Below are 19,081 nucleotides of genomic sequence, written 5' to 3'. Positions count from 1 at the left end.
GGCCCATAACACCAGGGAGATTAAACCATCGGAGGGCCGGTATGACTCCATTCCCTGAGCCCCCCTGAGAAGATGGTGCACCGTATAATCAGCAAGAAAGCCTGTGGCATCCAACACCACTGAGGCCATCCAAGATGACGATAACTGACTGCCTTACGCCCCTTCTGAATTGCCTCCTCACCCTGAAATGCAACATGAAGTGGAAGCTGCAGATGGTGTGATCATGGACTCCTGCTTTCCACTGCACCCACACTCAAACTACATACCTTAAGCAGTTCTTCTGACAGAGACTTCACAGTGGCTTCCAGTTTTTCCACTTGAACTTGCTTCTTCTCTGAGTTTTCTTCAAATGATAGCTGAAACAATTATAAGAAGCTGTAATGCTATGGTCAAGTTGAGTTTTATTTCATTTCTACACTCAAACTTCACTGTTAATGGATTTTAAATGTTACGACATATGCTATTTCATATACATTCTGACAGAAGCAGAGCTCCATCATGCCTCCAACAGGAGTTTTGTTTTAAATAACTTTAGGTACAAAAAGTAATGTTTGGCTCAGATTAGCTATATCTTTGAAAGAAAGTTATTTTGTCTTGGTGAACAGGACAAAACCATTGCAGAGGGCTATCTAGCAATATCCATTTCATATGATGTAGCAAGTTTCCCTCATTTGATGTTATTGCCCATTATTTTTGAACTAATTGTGTTGAAAGATTACAAGATGTCTGGGTCTATCCCTTTTGAGATGTTAATGTATGCGAGTTGAACTGGAGAAGTAAGTACATTTAATGGCTGCAAAATTGGGTTGTAAAGCTCTGGTATTTTTGCAGTTATGGCTGCCATTTCTGGTGCAAAATAGTGTGCACACATCTAGTGTTGGCCCCGCCAGACGCCATTTTGAGTAGGTCATTAGCAAGAGTGCTGGGAACATACACTGGAACTATGCAGAGTACGCAAATGGAGACATCAGTCAGTGTGCAATGCTGATTGGACTATAGCGGTGCCATTTTTTTCACCTCAATGCTCCAGCTAACGCCCCCTCTCAATCTCGCACAGCTGAACATTAGTTCAATAGCAGGAAGGATCCCCCACTTGCACTATTTAAAGGGATCAATACTTTCAGATTAGTTGCTGATTGATTTCTACTGGCTGTTGCTGAGTTAATAGACGTGTTTGGAGGTTTGTTTGGCTACTTAAAGTTGGCTAAATCTACAAGGAGTGGAGTGGCAAGTGGTGAAGGCCTTGGTTCTTACTTCAAGGGTTTTGCTCACACCACTTGTTCCCAGTTATGAGTGTTGTACTTTCTATCCCCCTCAGCCTGCAGCATGTTAGGAAGAATAAACAGAGGTGACACAGAGGAGGACAAGCTGCATGATGAGGGATGAGGAGGTGAGGGCACTCAAGAGGAGATCATAACCACCGAGGGTCATCAGGGAGCAATTCTCCCATCTCAACCTCAGTGAAGAACAGTGTGTCCGACATCTCTCTTTCACGAAGAAGGTTTTCACAGAAATCTGCCACCTGTTACAGGCTGCCCTGCAGCCTCAGCAAAGGTCAAGGACAGCATTGCCAGAGGTTGTAAAGGTGACTGTGGCCTTGAATGTCTTTGCGTGGGCTCTTTCCAGGTTGGAGCAGGTAACAACTCCAACATCAAGTTGTTTGCCATCCAGTGTTGTAAAAGGTAACTGACACTCCTCTTGCAAAGAGAGGGGAATACATTGCATTCTCTAGAGAAAAGCAGATGGAACAGGCACACAGCTAGCAGGCTTCCCCATGGTGCAGGGTGCCACTGACCACACGCAGGTTGTTTTGCAGGTGCTGCATGTAAATTCAAAAAGAGATACCACAACCACAAAGGGTTCCACTCCAAAAGTCCAGCTGCAGGAACAGAGGGACCGAGGTGTATATGTGAATAAGTCATTGAAAGTGGCAGTACAGGTTGAGAGAATGGTTAATCAAGCATATAGTATCCTGGGCTTTATTAATAGGGGCATAGAGTACAACAGCAAGGATGTTATGTTGAACTTGTGTAAGGCACTAGTTCAGCCTCAGCTGGAGTGTTGCATCCAGTTCTGGGCGCCGCACTTTAGGAAAGACATGAGGGCATTGGAGAGAGTACAGAAAAGATTCATGAGAATGGTTGCAGGGATAAGGAATGTCAGTTATGAAGATAGATTGGAGAAGTTAGGACTGTTTTCCTTGGAGAAGAGAAGGCTGAGAGGGAACCCCTAGACCCCTTTCTCACCTGGTCGTAACACTATCTACTCTGTCCAGACCCCCTCATGATTTTGAATACCTCTATCAAATCACCTCTCAGCCTTTGCCTTGTTTAACCGTAACAGGGTTTAATTTTTACAAATACTGTTTTTAGCTCCCACTCAGTAAATCCTTGTTCGCTGCTCTCTAATTGTAAGGCAAAGAAATCAACCAGACAGGTTTTCTTAGATTTAAACAAGAAAGGTGGAAGTTTATTAACTTCAAACATTAATTCGGTTAACGACTACGAAGACGCGACCACGCTAGCATGCATATGCGATAAACACACACGCAGATAGAGACAGAAAAGTAAAAAGAATAAAGGGGAAAAGTTTGAGGCAATAGCTGGTATTTAGTTACGGTCCTTTGAGTTCAATGTAAAGTCTTTGATTGCCGGTAAGTCTTGACATTTCGTTGGGGCCCAGTGCCCGCTTTAAAACTTGTTTCGATGTAGGAGTCTTTTCTCTCTTGAGGTGACTTCAGTGGATCCGGAGATTCGTGAGAGAGAGACAGCTAGCCAAGAGAGAGGCTCTCTTCTTCCAAGTTGTAATCTGACCCAAAACTGTCCTGTGAGCAGTTCAAAACCAAAAAAACTGGGCCAGCAGGTTAGTCATGTGACTAGTTTTTAAAAACAAACTCCTGCGATTGCGGATTGTCCATCTTAGTAGACAGCCTGGAATGCTGGCTTTCTTACACAGTCAATGTCTGGGGATCAAAATCCATTTGGGTTATTTGGATCAGGGAGCCATTCTATTGTCTCCAGGCACTCTCTCTTCGCATGCAAATGTTTTCTAGCCACTGCTGATCTCTTTAAACAAGTCATCTCTTCCTTCCAGCAACAGTTTAAAATTAATGTTCATATGACAAAATGAATATGCCTCATTCTTGGCAATAGAGAAAAACTGTTCCCACTCGTGAAAGGATCGAGAACAAGAGGGCACAGATTTAAAGTATTTGGTAAGAGAAGCAAAAGTGACATGAGGAAAAACTTTTTCACGCAGCGAGTAATTAAGGTCTGGAATGCGCTGCCTGAGAACGTGGTGGAGGCAGGTTCCATTGAAACATTAAAAACTGAATTAGACAGTTATATGAAAAGGAAGAATATGCAGGGATATGGGGAGAAGGCGGGGGAATGGAACTGAGGGAATTGCTCTTACAGAGAGCCAGTATGGATAAGATGGGCCGAATGACCTCCTTCTGCACTATAACAATTCTGTGGTGTGCAACCATACTCAGTGCATTATGCAGGTCAATGACCGGTATCCTAGCAGCAATCACGATGCCTTCATTCTGCGCCACTCCACAGTACGATCAGCATTTGAGCCACCGTGAGAAAGCAGAGGGTGGCTACTGGGTGATAAGGGCTATCTGCTGATCACCTGGGTCAAGACACTGGTGCGCAACATACATACACATAAGTAAAATGAGAGCCATGCTCTTACAAAATGTCACTAAGCAGACCATTGGGATGCTTCAGCAACAGTTCTGCTGCCTGAACTCTCTGAAGGAGCCCTGTAGTATGCTCCAGAGTATGTATTACGATCCATCATGGTCTGCTGCAACCCGTACAACTTCCCCATCATGAGGGCACAGCCCTTGCCATCGGTTATATGGTGAACAGCTGGAGAGGACGAGGAGGAAGAAAAGGAACAGGAGGCAGGGAGGAGCCAACGAACACAGCCCCTTTCTGACTGAACTCTCTGTGATTGGCTCATCCGACTGCAGTACCATGAATGCAACACCAATTTCCACCTTTGTGCATTCCCTTGGTGCCTGATTTCCATGTGCCTTTACTTATCCTAGTGCCCCTATACAGTGCTACCCCAGTGGCTACCGCATGGCTGGCAGAAGGCTGCTGACTTTCAGCAGGGGAGACTGCAGCTGGCCTTGCAGGTGGACCTTGTGTAGCTCTGGCCCTAGAAGGCCCTGCCTTGGACAGCACCATCTCAGCATGGGCAACAGCAGTCTGGGCTTGATAGCTCGCTGACAGTCAACAGCAAGGGCACTAGCGGAGTGGCAGTAGGAGGAAGAAGGCTGTCACCTTAAGGGAGGAGAGCAGGTTCATGCTCTATGGTGCCACTGGGACTCCCCTGTTTTAGCGCCAGTGACTCTAGCAATATGTTGGAAGACAGATTGCTGAATTGCTGAGACCCTACAAGCCCCTTTAAACAGGTGCATTGATGTATCTACAGCCATAATAGCAGTAGAGAGTTTGTGGCAGCAAGCTGAGCTACAATGGAAGCTGACATGGTGGGGCCCATGTGGTAACGGAGTTGGCCAGCAATTCCACACTGGAAATGATGGACTCCAAAGTCTGCAGAAAGCCATGTGCAAGGTTGGTGCCTGACTCCTCCATGTTCCTAGACAGTGATTGCAGGCTTTTTGGCAGGCCTGCCAACCGCCAAGAATTTCTGTGTGCACACCGTAATTTTCCAAATACAATATTCCCCCAGATATAATATGCACCTAGACTTTCATGGACGAAAAGTCAAAATTTCTTTATCATCATGTATAATACGCATTGCTGTCAAACTGACCCTTTAATGACAAAAGTAGTGAGCAAACCAGAGTAAGATAAAGGGTTTAATCCCAAATGCTTTTGCATCTATATAAAGAGACAGTAAAAAATGTAAAACACTGCATCTTACTTTGCCTAGTTTTTTAAGTCAAATTGTTGTCCCATCTTGTGCTTTCTCTTATTTGTTTCTTTTTCCTCCCTACTTTAAAAAAAAAATTCCTGGCGAACGTGCTTCGTCAAAATGGCCAATCCAGCTGTGTTTATACCAAAAAGAAATGCATTAAAGTTTTCTATTTTTGTTCGCCCCGCAATCAAATACTGTAACAAGGAAAAATAAATTATGCTAAATTGAAATATGAACACACGGTATGTAAAATTAGAGCCATTACCCTTGTTAAAAGACACATAATGCCTGAACAAGGGAGCCCGAAGGGAGCCACCGCCCTGCCCTTGCTGCCGACCCCCATCGACCCCCCCCAGCCCCACGACCCCTACCCCCATTGACCTACCTGTGGCCTGGGTCCAGCGCCACTCCCGGGCCTCAGGTCAGTGCTCCACCGGCAGTAGCCAACGCCTTCGCGGCAGTGCTGCTCAGAGGGCATTATTTCTGTTACCGGGGTGCTTTATCCCGTGGAAGGCCCACCGCACTCCAGTTAAATGCCTAATCAGCCCTTGATTTGGCTGGCCTCCCACAGAAAGCTGACACAGGGTTCTCGGCGGCGTTTTTGCTGGACGTTGAGAACCCCCATCGCCTGGATAAAATTCCAGCCACAGTGTTTCAAGGTTTCTATATTTGTAAATAAATGCAAAAAATCTAAAGACTTACCTGTAGCTTCTTGATAATTTCTTTCAAAAATTAAGTTTATAAATACCAGCTGAAAAAAACCCCAGTTTTAATCCAGCGTGATGCCACTACCAAACGCACCTTCCCCTCCCTTCCCCTACCAGCATTCCGAAGGGATTGTTCCCTCCGCGACACCCTGGTCCACTCCTCCATTACCCCCACCACCTCGTCCCCTTCCCATGGCACCTTCCCCTGCAATCGCAGGAGGTGTAATACCTGCCCATTTACCTCCTCTCTCCTCACTATCCCAGGCCCCAAACACTCCTTTCAGGTGAAGCAGCGATTTACTTCTACTTCTTTCAATGTAGTACACTATATTCGCTGCTCACAATGTGGTCTCCTCTACATTGGGGAGACCAAACGCAGACTGGTTAACCGCTTTGCGGAACACCTCCGCTCAGTCCAAAAGCATGACCCCGAGCTTCCGGTTGCTTGCCATTTCAACTCTGCTTTCATGCTCACATCTCTGTCCTGGGATTGCTGCAGTGTTCCAGTGAACATCAACGCAAGCTCGAGGAACAGCATCTCATTTACCAATTAGGCACACTACAGCCTGCCGGACTGAACATTGAGTTCAATAATTTCAGTGCATGACGGGCCCCCCATTTTACTTTTATTTTTAGCTATTTTTTCTTTTTTATATATTTTTAGTGTGTGTATTTTATTTTATTTCATCTTAGTTTGTTCAGTTTGCTTACCCACTGTTTTTTTTTCATGTTTGTACTTGCTGCTGTTCAATTTTTAGTCGGTTAACACCTTATCTGTACTAATGCTTTGTCTTTCAACACACCATTAACATATTGTTTGCCTTTGCACCATGACCTTCTGGTCAGCTATTCTGTGACCTTGTCCTATCTACACCTTCTCCTTTGTTATCTCTTGCCCCACCCCCGCTTTACTTGCTTATAACCTTTCACATTTCTAACATTTGCCAGTTCTGAAGAAGGGTCACTGACCTGAAACGTTAACTCTGCTTCTCTCTCCACAGATGCTGCCAGACCTGCTGAGAATTTCCAGCATTTCTTGTTTTTATCCCAGTTTTAATTTGTTACCATGTATAATACATACCCTAACTTCCAGATAAATTTTTAGAGAGAAAAATTTGTATTAAATTCAGAATATTACAGTACTCATCAGCCTTTTTCAGTACACCACCCAATTCAAGTCCTCAATTGAGCTCTGTGGAACAGAACATGCATGAAACCTCAAACCTCCACCATGCTGGCACCTGTGACACCCTTTCTGCCTGCTCTGGCTGCAGGTCACTCATGCTCAGTGTCTCACCACATGCAGAACCCATCTCTAAGGTAGGCTCTAAAGTACATGCAGTGCCAGTATCTGAGCTGGTGGCTGCAGCTCTGAGAGCAAGTGATGATGCTTCTTCTTCATCACCATCCTCCTGCTCTTTTACCTCTTTCTCTTCGGCCACTGCCTGGCCAGGTGGCAGTTCTTGCATATCTGAGAGGAAAAAGGCGCGAAAGTAGGGTTGGGGTGAAGAACGGGGGAGAAACCAAGAGGTGCATGCTTAGACCATCTGCAACTTATATATCAGAAGAGACCGTGCGATGAGGAGTAAGTCAGATGCAAAAGAAGGTGAATTAAGTAAGTCATCTTCCATGGTTTCAGCCCTGCTGTTGGCCACGGCCTCAGTCATGGTCGCTCCAATGATGACAACCACATTCTCCTCCATCGGGTTGAGGACAGGCAACCATGCCTGTCCCACACTAGTTAGCTGCTGCTGCCTGTGGTTGTGCATCACTGTGTCCTGCAAGAGAGAGGGAAGGTGTCAGTGAGTGTTGTGAAATCTGTTTGGGTGATGTGGTTGTCATGGTTAAATAGCTGGCAGTGTGTGCAAACTGTGAGATGTGAGTGTGAGGCTTGCAGTAACTGTGTGAGGGTGAGGTAAAGCAATGATTGTGAGGTATGAGTCATGATTGATAGAGATTGTTGGTAGATAAGTGATAGGGTTATGGTACATTGAGCAGAGTGTGAGGCCAGTGGTACAGCTGATAGGATATCATATTTGAAGATGCAGTCACTGACCTTGATCACTCATGTGAGATCACTGAACTTCTTGTAGCACTGCATCTAGGCCCTCGGGCTTAGACTACCAGCATTGATCGAGACAGCTATCTGCTCCCACTGCCTCTGTAATATCTGTCTGGAGGACCTCAGGATTCCCTGTGGATAAAGAACCTCACTCCTCCCATCCACCTCCTGCACCACAACCTCCAGTGCTATGCTGGAGAACCTTGAAACCTGCTCTCTGTCACCTTGTGCCATTCTTGTGACTTTCCCAGGCTAAATTCTACTTTAAAATGAAGGGCCACTAACCTGAAATGTTAACTCTGCTTCTTTCTCCACAGATGCTGTCAGACCTGCTGAGTATTTCCAGCATTTCTTGTTTTTATTTCAGATTTCCAGCATCTGCAGTATTTTTCTTTATTCTACTTTAGAATGGCTTCCAGCACCTGGTCCAATCAAAATACACCTCTCCTTTAAGAGGTGCAGGCTGGCTTTAAATAGTGCGGGCGAGCTTTAACTCGTGCTCAGCCTCTCATGAATTTCCACGCTCTGCACAAGAGTACAGCTACCCAACAGTGCACTTAGCACTGGCTGCACACTGTAATCAGGTAAATAAGCAGGCAGCATAAAATTTGCATGCTGCATGCATTGGAAACAACAGGCACAGGTTAATCATGCATTGCAATCCCCACACCCATTTTCAGCCCTTATCGAATTTCACAGCCAATATCTCTAGTTTGACCTATCAGGAGTCTACAGGCACACCTTATCTGCTGTAGTGATCTTGATTGCCTAGCAATTGTGAATAATTTGTTTTAACTTTAAGTGTGTCTGCTATGCCATGAAAGATAAAGAAAAAATAAAACTAGGCAGCAGTTCCTGAAGTCTTCAGTTTCCCACTGCCAACGTCCATGGGTTGTGGCCAAAGAGAGATTCTGTGCAGACATCACCTGTGTAAAACATTTTCTCATCAGATTCAGAAGTTACTGAAAATGACTTCTAAGATTTTGGACTCTGTTGTTTTGAAAAAAGAGAAAGTATTGTACTGCTGGTTACTTGCTGTATTCTGCTTTTCTAATTATCTTACTTGTATACAAATAGAATGGGCTATTATACTTAGCCTGCACTCAGTCTGACATATACTTATGCCCTTTTGAAGTGAACAAGACATTAAGTAGTAAGCAGCCCATGTGATCTCTGTTGTGTAATCGACAAGGTAAGGATAATGGTCAGGCCTGTATTGTGTTATCCTGTTCAATGACACATAAGGATGCAAAGTTTATTTACTGGAAAATGTGAGTTTACTTTTGGAAACTGTTTTTTTCTCGTTGGGGAGCCCCAGAACTCTGATATACTTCTCTACGAAAGTCTTTGATCATTGAAACGTAAGCAGTTCTGTACAAAAGTACCACTGGAATGTAACAAAACTGCATCTACCTTTTGTTCCTGAGTAGCTTCCAATACTTCCTTAGTTCTAGATACCAACTGGTCCTTGTCTTTGATCTCTTGCTCTAAAACAGCAACACGAGTTTGCAGCTGATTAATCAACTTGTCCTTTTCATGGCATTCTGCATCAAGCATTGAATTCTCCCGACGTAATGATTGCACTTCTTGTTTTGCTCTGTGACATTCCTATCAACAAAAATTGCATGGAGAGTTTATTACAACAATTATTAAATGAGAGTTCATTACAACAATTATTACATTTCTCAATTTTCTTAACATGGAATTGAAGAATCCTTACATCCTCCAACCCTGAGAGTTTTGCTTTAATTTCTTGGATGACACATTCTGCTTTGTATCGCCTTTCAGTAAGCTCTTTGTTTACAGCCTCTAGCTCTGCTAGACTGGTCTGTAATTGCTGGAGGCTTCTTCTGTGACCTGTTTCCAATTCCTTCCTCTGCTGTTCAAATTGCTGCTGCCATTGCGTCTGAGCCTGAATAAAAACAGAAGCAGTGCTTAAATGATATACAGTAGCTCAGTTCCATGGTCAAAGGAATATCAAATCTCTCTTGCTTTACACCTATCCTTTCATTGGGTTGTTCGACAGCCATTTTCATGTAAAAGGCAAATCTTGACTAGCCTGTGACTATTGCCAGTACCATTCTATTTGGGAGTTAGGAAGCAAGCTTGTAACATGAATAAAAGAAACATATTTATCAAATTATTATTTTTTCTTCCATAAACACCCTCTGAAATCTACAACCATCCACAGGTACACTCTTGAGTTAGCTTAACATGATTGAATACTTCATTTAAGTCACCAAGTCATTTTGGAAAGCAGTTCCAAGCATTTAGACTTTCTCCTTCTACTGGCTGCTAAAAGTACATTTATGCCAAAAAAGAGAGAAAGGTCTTCACACATGCCAATGTTGTTTTCAAAAAAAAGTTGAATTTTGATTAATTCATCAGTCTTCTGTTGACAATAAGAAGCTAAATGCTGTAATTGAAACTATGGGCCCAATTATAACCCATTCAAAACCCACCCACTTTCACAGAGTTAAAATGTGGTCTATGAGGCAGAGATTCTGTTTGCTAATACTTACGAATGAGAGACATATAGCGAAAGCAGAGTGTTTTTCCTAAAAATTTGAATTTTCAAATCAAACCAAGTTTTTTTTCAGGAAACAGGAAGGAAGGAGAGGAAACAGGTTGAGGATGAGGAGGCCTCTGGCCATATGCCATAAGGGGGAGTGTGCAATATCATGCAAGATAATCCAATAGCTTATTTTCCATGTTGCCAATAATATTTGGGGGGGGTGGGGGGAACATTATGTTCAGTTTCTTCAAGTTGTAGTAATGGCAACTCTCTTTATCCACATTACCTCACAGTGTGAACAGTCCTATTCTTTTGAGCAAATTAATGAGAATTTTGCTGAAGCAGGTAAAGCCTCCTACACAAGATCCTAGTTTGGCCAATTCCATCAGGCCACAGTAATAACATGTTCCTTTTCTCTTAATTCTCCATGCCTGTAACACAGTTCCATTCTTTTCATTGAGTAATTTAGGTATTTGTTTTTTGAAGAGGAACGTGAAGACAGCTGATGTAAGATGCCAGCTTACCTACTCAGGATCTCTTCCTGTTAAAGTGATAATGAAGACATTCCCAATCATAGAATCATAAAATGGTTACAGCAAAGAAGGAGGCCATTCCAGCCCAGCTCACAAACCTTTTCTGCACCTTCTCTAAAGCCTTCACATCCTCCCTAAAGTATGGTGCCCAGAATTGGACACAATACTCCAGTTGAGGCCGAACCAGTATTTTATAAAGGTTCATCATAACTTCCTGGCTTTTTTACTCTACGCCTCTATTTATAAAGCCCAGGATCCCTCATGCCTTTTTAACCACTTTCTCAACCTGTCCTGCAACCTTCAACGATTTGTGCACATATACCTCCAGGTCCCTCTGTTCCCACACCCGCTGTGGAATTGTAACCATTAGATTATATTGCCTCTCCTTTCGTACCTCCGACCAAAATGTATAACTCCACACTTCTCTGCATTAAATTTCATCTGCCACGTGTCTGCCCATTCCACCAGCCTATGTCCTCTTGAAGTCTATCACTATACTCCTCACAGTTCCAAATACTTCCAAATTTTGTGTCATCTGCAAATTTTGAAATTGTGCCCTGTATCCAAGTCTAGATCATTAATATACATCAAGAAAAGCCATGGTCCTAGTACTGACTTCTGGGGAACCCCACTGTATATCTTCCTCCAGTCCAAAAACAACCGATCACCATTACTCTGTTTCCTGTCACTCAGCCTATTTTGTATCCATGTCCACTTTTATTCCATGGGCTTCAACTTTGCTGACAAGCCTATTATGTGGCACTTTATCAAACGCCTTTTGTAAGTCCATGTATACCAAATCAACCGCATTCCCCTCACCAACCCTCTCTGTTACGTCATTAAAAAACTCAAGCAAGTTAGTTAAGCATGTTTGCCTTTAACAAATCATGCATGTACCTTAATTAATCCACACTCATCCAAGTGACTGTTAACTTTGTCCCAGATTATCATTTCTAAAGGTTTTCCTACCATCGAGGTTAAGCTGACTGGCCTGCAGTTGCTGGCTTATCCCTTACACCCTTTTTTGAACAAGGATGTAACATTTGCAATTCTCCAGACCTCTGGCACAAACTTGTATCTAAGGAGGATTGGAAGATTATGGCCAGTGCCTCCATAATTTTCATTCATAATTCCCTCAGCATCCTCGGACGCATCCCATTTGGTCCTGGTGACTTATCAACTTTCAGTACAAACAGCCTTTCTAATACCTCCTCTTTATCAATTGTTAGCTCATTCAGTATCTTAACTACTTCCTCTTTTACTATGTCTTCAGTAGTATTTTCTTCCTTGGGAGGAACAGATGCAAAATACTCAAATTACAACTTTTGATGCCTAATCGGTCCCATCCCTTCCCTTACTACCATTTTACTATTTATAAGCCTACAGAAGACTTTTAGTTTCCCTTTTATGTTAACTGCCAGTTTCTTCTCATATTCCTTCTTTGCCTCTCATTTACTTTTTCACTTCCCCTCTTAACTTTCTATTTCAGCCTGGTTCTCATTTGTATTATCAACCTGACATCTGTCATACACCTCCTGTTTTGCTTCATCTTGCTCTCCATCTCTTTCATCATCCAGGGAGATTTGGCTTTGATTGCCCTACCTTTCCCCTTCGTGGGAATGTACCTCTTCCTTAAAAGCAGCCCATTGTTCCTTTAGTGTTTTGCCTGACTATCTTTGATTCCAATTTACCCGGGACAGATCCCACTTAAATTAGCCCTCCTCCAATTAAATATTTACTCTAGATTGCTCCTCGTCCTTTTCCATAAATAACCTAAAACTTATGATATTATGATCACTGTTCCTTAAATGTTCCCCTACTGACACTTATCCACTTTACCCACCACATTCTGCAGAACCAGATCCAGCAATGCATCCTTCCTCATTGGGCTGGAAACATACTGATCTCCTGAATACACTTCAGAAACTCTTCCCCCTCTCTGCCCTTTACATTATGACTACCCCAGTCTATATTTGGATAATTAAAATATCCCATTATAACTACTCTATAGTTTTTGCACCTTTCTGTAATTTCCTTGCAGATTTCCTCCTCTATATCTTTCCCAGTGTTTGGTGGCCTACAGAATATACTCAGCAGTGTAATGGCACTTCTATTGTTTCTTAACTCTAGCCAAATAGAATCTGTTCTTGACCTCTCCAGAACATTGTCGCTCTCCAGCACTGTAATATTCTCCTTAATCAATACTGCTATACCTCCTCCTTTCTTAATCTTCCCTATCTTTTCTGAACACCTTGTATCCAGGAATAAGTAGTACCCAGTCCTGCCCTATTTTGGGCTTTTTCCGCGTCTTATTCGATCATCCAGCTAACACTGTTGGATCACTGTGGGTCTGTATGAGTGTGAATGCCTTGTGTCAGCAAACTCTAAATACAGATTAAGTTTGTGAGAACACAAGAAATAGGAGCAGGAGTAGACCATACGGTCGCTTGAGCCTGTTCTGCTACTCAATACGATCATGGCTGGTCTTCTGCCTCAATTGCACTTTCCCATCCGCTCCCCATATCCCTTGATTACCCGAGAGGTCAAAAATTCATCTATCCCAGCCTTGAATATACTCAATGGTAAAGAATCCACAACCTTCTGGGGTAGAGCATTCTACAGATTGACAACCCCTGAGTGAAGACCTTTCTCCTCATCTCAGTCCTAACTGATTGACCCTTTATCCTGAGGCTGTACCCCCTGATCTGGATTTCCCAGCGAGGGAAAACAACCTCTCAGTATCTACCCTGTCAAGCCCTTTCAGAATTTTGTATGTTTCAATGAGATCACGTCTCATTCTCCTAAACTCCAGATGTATAGATCCTATTTATTCAGCCCCTCATCATAGGAGGTAAGTATATTCTTCCTTAAATATGGAGATGAAAACTGTGCACAGTACTCCAGGTGTGGTCTTACCAAAGCCCTATACAATTGTAGCAAGACTTCCTTATTCTTGTACTCCAATCCCCTTTCAATGAAGGCCAACATGCCATTTACCTTCCTAATTCCTTGCTGCAGCTGCATGCTAACTTGTGGTGTGCAAGATATGTCTAAAAGGTTTTATATCATGATTCTGAATGCCTAAGCGTGTAACAGAAGGGTTCTCTTTGGTCATATGTGGAATGAAGGATCAAGCTCTGCAGTAGATTTGTGGCAAAAAAGGAAAACAGCTGTTGAACTAGGATTCTTTCCACTGAGCTCCAAATAATCATGCAAACCAATACCCTGAAGGGTAGAATAGTCCTAGCTTAGGTCTGTGTGTGTCAGATAACCAAAATAACTGTAGTGGCAGAATACTTCTATTGCAAGTGACTGTGGCTTAAACACTCATCAGTAACTTGTTACCTGGACAGTAAGCAGAATTACAAAAAGTTACAGGGCAAGTGGTATGACATCCATGGGAGTGGGGCTTGCACCTCTCCTACCATTAATGTGCTGGTGGTTGCACCCATGATCCCATGATTGTCAGAACTGATGTACGTCCCTACTCATAGCAACAAAATGTCACACCCTTTACCTGGTGTAGCTTTTCTCTTTCAGTTGTTAGTTCTTGAGAATATCGGTCATTTACTGTTGCTGTATGTGTTGTCCATTCATTTCGCAATCTGTCTAGTTCATTGCTCTTTTCTGACAAAGCCTAGATAAAATTTCACAAATTGTACTCAGTTATACATTATGTAACTAAAACAGTTGTCTGTTACAATCCACTTAGGTACATAGCATTCAGATTGGAAAAACTCAAGCAACTGGAAAAAAAATTAAGTCAAGAATTTAAATGACAACGTCTTTTCTGCATTTTCATGTTGTCGCACTAGAGCATCACCCAGAATTTGCATTTAATCTATTTGTAAATAAATCCATAACAGGATATTTGCAAATAATGCCAACAGAATATAGTTCTATCAAAATTATTGATGAATTTTATACAAATAACCTGCCATTGAACATTTTTGTTGGACTCGCATTTCACAGAATCCAACAGTGGGGTGCACTGAAGCAAATTACACAGCCAACAGGTGGAATGCATTTTCAATGTCCTTCCCCAAAGCCATGCTGCTATACTGAGCACAACCCAGGTACTTCCCCAGAGGGAAGGAGAAAATAAATGGAAGGGTGATTATTATCAGACCACTCTCATTTAACTCCTAGTGATCAGCTTAAGAGTGGTGGAGAAAAAGCTTGAAAGCATTCACTTGCTCTCAGTCAGTCACATGTGGCCTGGAGGGACCAAAAGTACATTTCCGTAACTCTTCTTGTATTCTAGCAAAAGGAATCATGAGAAACCTGTCCTTATTACTGTTGTCTTATTGCCACCTAATAAACAGAAGGGGTCAGAAAAACAGGGAGGGTATTATAAAGTAACATACCCTTAAATAGAATTCACAACAGTTTCCACATCATATGTCATGTGATTTTATTAAATAGTCTTTTAACTTACAATTCTGCTAAACTGAATTAAACAAAATATTATTACATTTGTGATTTTTGAAGTTGGGGAATTGAAGGAAATGATTAAAGTACACTATGTTAAATCATATACAAGACTTCTTCAACATATATTAAAGACATTAAGGAGAAATTCAGTAAGATTGTGAAAACTGGCCACTATTTTATTGGTGGAAGTTCAGCATACCTTTTGTGTGTAATTTAATTGACTGGTAAAGTCTTCTTCAGTCTTTTTAAGCTGTTGTTCCAACAACAACTTTTCCTCCTATAAACAAGGAGCAACTGTAAGCAAATTGAGACTTAGATATGCGATAAAAGCAATTATAGAGATGCCTATTTACTTTTTCCCCACTTTTCCCCAGACTCAAATGTGTCTTCCAAGCAACAGTGCCTGTTGGTAGAACTGTTCACGTACCAACAACACCATTCTTGCGAACAGCCGCAAAAAGCACAATTCAGGTAAAGCAAGCTAATTGCCTATCTTTCCCCAACATCCATAATATTTTAACAGAAACTAAGGACAATGGCTACACAATAGGAGGGTAATTGGGTTTCTTTAAAACATTTTGTCAAACTTAACAAGCTGAATAATTTTTTTAAAAGAAACTATTTTTGCAGCACTAATCATTTTACATGCATTTGGAAAGCAACACAACAAGCATCAAACTGTGAAGTATAATCTTTTACTGGAAATCTAAAGTAATGCATGAAGGGTTCACATGAGGCGAGACTTAGAAAGTTAACGAGAAAGGATAAGGCAATAGTGCAAGATAGTGATACTTGTAATGATAACCAGAGTGTGACAGGAAGGGCTTACAAATATAAGAGTACACCAGCAAATAGGATCAGACGAGGGAAAATTGATAAAAAGACAGAATTAAAGGCTCTTTATCTGAATGCACGCACTATTCGTAACTAGATGGATGAATTGATAGCACAAATAGAAATAAATGAGTATGATATGATAGCCATTACAGAGACATGATTGCAGAATGACCAAGGCTGGGAACTGAATATTCAAGGGTATTTGACATTTCGGAAAGATAGGAAGAAAGGAAAAGGAGGTGGACTAGCTCTGTTAATAAAGGATGAGATTAGTACAATAGTGAGAAATTATCTTGGCTCAGAAGATCAAGATGTAGAATCAGTTTGCATGGAGATAAGAAATAGCAAGAATTCACTGGTTAGTGTAGTTTATAGGCCACCTAACAGTAGCCACACTGTCGGACAAAGCATAAATCAAGAAGTAATGGGGGCTTGCAGGAAAGGTGTTGCAATAATCGTGGGTGATTTTAATCTTCATATCGATTGGACAAATCAAATTGGCAAAGGTAGCCTTGAAGATGAGTTCATAGAATGTATTAGGGACAGTTTCTTGGAACAATACGTTCTGGAACCAACCCGGGAGTAGGCTATTTTAGACCTGGTAATGTGTAATGAGACAGGATTAGTTAATGGTCTCATAGTAATTGATCCTCGAGGCAAGAGTGACTATAGCATGATGAATTTCACATTCAGTTTCAGAGTGAGAAATTGGGTCTGAAACTAGCATCTTAAACTTAAATAAAAGCAAATACAAGGGTATAAAGACAGAGTTGGGTACAGTGGACTGGGAAAATAGGTTAAAAGGTAACACGGTAGCTAAGCAGTGGCAGACATTTAAGGAGATATTTCATAACTCTCAACAAAGATATATACCATTGAGAAAAAAGACAACGAGACGAATGAACCATCTGTGGCTAACTAAAGAAGTTAAGTATGGTATCAAATTGAAAGAAAAGGGGTACAACGCTGCAAAGATTAGTAGTGGGCCAGAAGATTGGGAAAATTTTAGAAAACAGTAAAAGATGACATAAAAAACAGGAGAAATTAGAATATGAGAGTAAACTAGCAAGAAATATAAAAACACAGTAAGAGCTTCTACAAGTATATAAAAAGAGAGTAGCTAAACGTTGGTCCCTTAGAGGATGAGACTGGAGAATTAATAATGGGAAACAAGGAAATGGCAGAGACTTAGAACAAGTATTTTACATCTGTCTTCAAGGAAGAAGACACAAAAAATATCCCAACAATAGTAGAAAATAAAAGGGAGGGGGGAACTTAAAACTATCACAATCACTAGAGAAAAAGTACGAAGAAAACTAATGGGACTAAAGGCTGACAAGTCCTCTGGACCTGATGGCCTGCATCCTAGGGTATTAAAAGAAGTGGCTGCAGTGATTTTTAAAAATTCATTCATGGGATGTGGGCATCGCTGGCTAGGCAGGCATTTATTGTCCATTCCTAATTGCCCTTGAGGAGGTGGGTGGTGAGCTGCCTTCTTTAACCACTGCAGTCCATGTGGGTAGGTACACCCACAGTGCTGTTAGGATGGGACTTCCAGGATTTTGACCCAGCAACAGTGAAGGAACGTAATATAGTTCCAAGTCAGGATGGTGTATGGCTTGGAGGGGAGCTGGTAGGTGGTGGTGTTCCCATGCATTTGCTGCCCTTGTCCTAGTTGGTGGAGGTTGCGAGTTTGGAAGGTGCTGTCTAAGGAGCCTTGGTGCGTTGCTGCAGTGCATCTTGTAGATGGTACACACTGCTGCCACTCTGTGTCGGCTGTGGAGGGAGTGAATGTTTGTGAATGGGGTACCAATCAAGCGGGCTGCTTTGTCCTGGATGGTGTCAAGCTTCTTGAGTGTTGTTGGAGCTGCACCCATAGTGGATGCATTGGCTGTAATCTTCCAAAATTCCCTACATTCTGGAAAGGTCCCAGTGGATTGGAAAACCGCAAATGTAACACCTCAATTCAAGAAAGGAGGGAGGCAGAAAGCAGGAAACAAAAGGCCAATTAGCCTAACATCTGTCATTGGGAAAATGCTAGAATCCATTACTAAGGAAGTAGTAGCAGGACATTTAGAAAGTCATAATACAATCAAGCAGAGTCAATAAGGTTTTGTGAAAGAAAAATCATGTTTGAAAAAATTATTAGAGTTCTTTGAGGATGTAACACGCAGGGTGGATAAAGGGGAGCAGTAGATGGATTTCCAAAAGGCATTCGATAAGGTGCCCCATAAAAAGTTACTGCACAAGATAAGATCTCGTGGTGTTGGGGGTAATATATTAGCATTAATAGAAGATTGGCTAACTAACAGGAAACAGAGAGTCAGAATAAATGGGGCATTTCAGGTTGGCAAACTGTAACCAGTGGGGTGCCACAGGGGTCAGTGTTGGGGCCTCAACTATTTACAATCTATATTAATGACTTGGATGAAAGGGCTGAGCGTATTGTAGCCAAACTTGCTGACGACACAAAGATAGGTAGGAAAGCAAGTTCTGAGGAGGACACAAAGAGTTTGCAAAGGGATATAGAAAGGTTAGGTGAGCGGGCAAAAACTTGGCAGATGGCTTATAATGTGGTAAAAAGTGAAGTTGTCCACTTTGGTGGGAAGAATAGAAAAGCAGATTATTTAAATTAAGAGAGACTGCAGAATGCTGAAGTACAGAGGGATCTGGGTGTCTAACCTTTTTGTGTGGGGGGCCACATTATAATTTTTGTCTTACATAGGGGTCAGTGAGGCAATTTTGGAAAGATAAAGGCATTAAAAATTGATCTTACTATTAATCAAAACAACAACAAATGTGCATTTTTGTGAAGAAGCTTTAAATGAGAAGATTATTGACTTACTTTCTCGTCACTATGTTGGACACTGATTTTTCTTTTTGCATTTTTTTTGCTTACACAAGTAGTCAACGTATTCCGATTAGATGTCCATCTGTCAGGAGTGATCTTAATCACTCTTTCTCTCTCTCCCTATGCACCCCCCCCCCGTGTTGTTTCCCCCTCCCTCTCTCTCTGTCCCCACCCTCTCTCTCTCTCTGTCCCTTCTCTCTATCTCTGTCCCCCTTTCTCTCGTCCTGTCCCCCAGCTCCCTCT

At 42.1% G+C, this 19,081-nt stretch overlaps 1 protein-coding gene across 2 annotated transcripts in view; it reads right to left on the bottom strand.

Annotated features, from left to right (window-relative positions):
• The window catches only part of LOC137372982 (spindle assembly abnormal protein 6 homolog), a 101,416-nt gene that overhangs the window by 61,791 nt on the left and 20,544 nt on the right, over positions 1 to 19,081 (bottom strand). For both annotated transcript variants that reach the window (XM_068037569.1, XM_068037570.1), the window contains 5 exons: positions 15,350 to 15,427; positions 14,234 to 14,353; positions 9,389 to 9,580; positions 9,082 to 9,276; positions 267 to 356 (listed from right to left, as the gene is read on the bottom strand). In XM_068037569.1, coding sequence (XP_067893670.1) covers positions 267 to 356; positions 9,082 to 9,276; positions 9,389 to 9,580; positions 14,234 to 14,353; positions 15,350 to 15,427 — 675 coding nt within the window. The remainder of the gene's footprint in view (positions 1 to 266; positions 357 to 9,081; positions 9,277 to 9,388; positions 9,581 to 14,233; positions 14,354 to 15,349; positions 15,428 to 19,081) is intronic.

This window comes from Heterodontus francisci, chromosome 8 (genome assembly GCF_036365525.1).
Source record: "Heterodontus francisci isolate sHetFra1 chromosome 8, sHetFra1.hap1, whole genome shotgun sequence".
Taxonomy (NCBI): domain Eukaryota; kingdom Metazoa; phylum Chordata; class Chondrichthyes; order Heterodontiformes; family Heterodontidae; genus Heterodontus; species Heterodontus francisci.
Note: the sequence above shows the minus strand (reverse complement) of the source record. Positions and strands in the feature narration are given on the sequence as shown.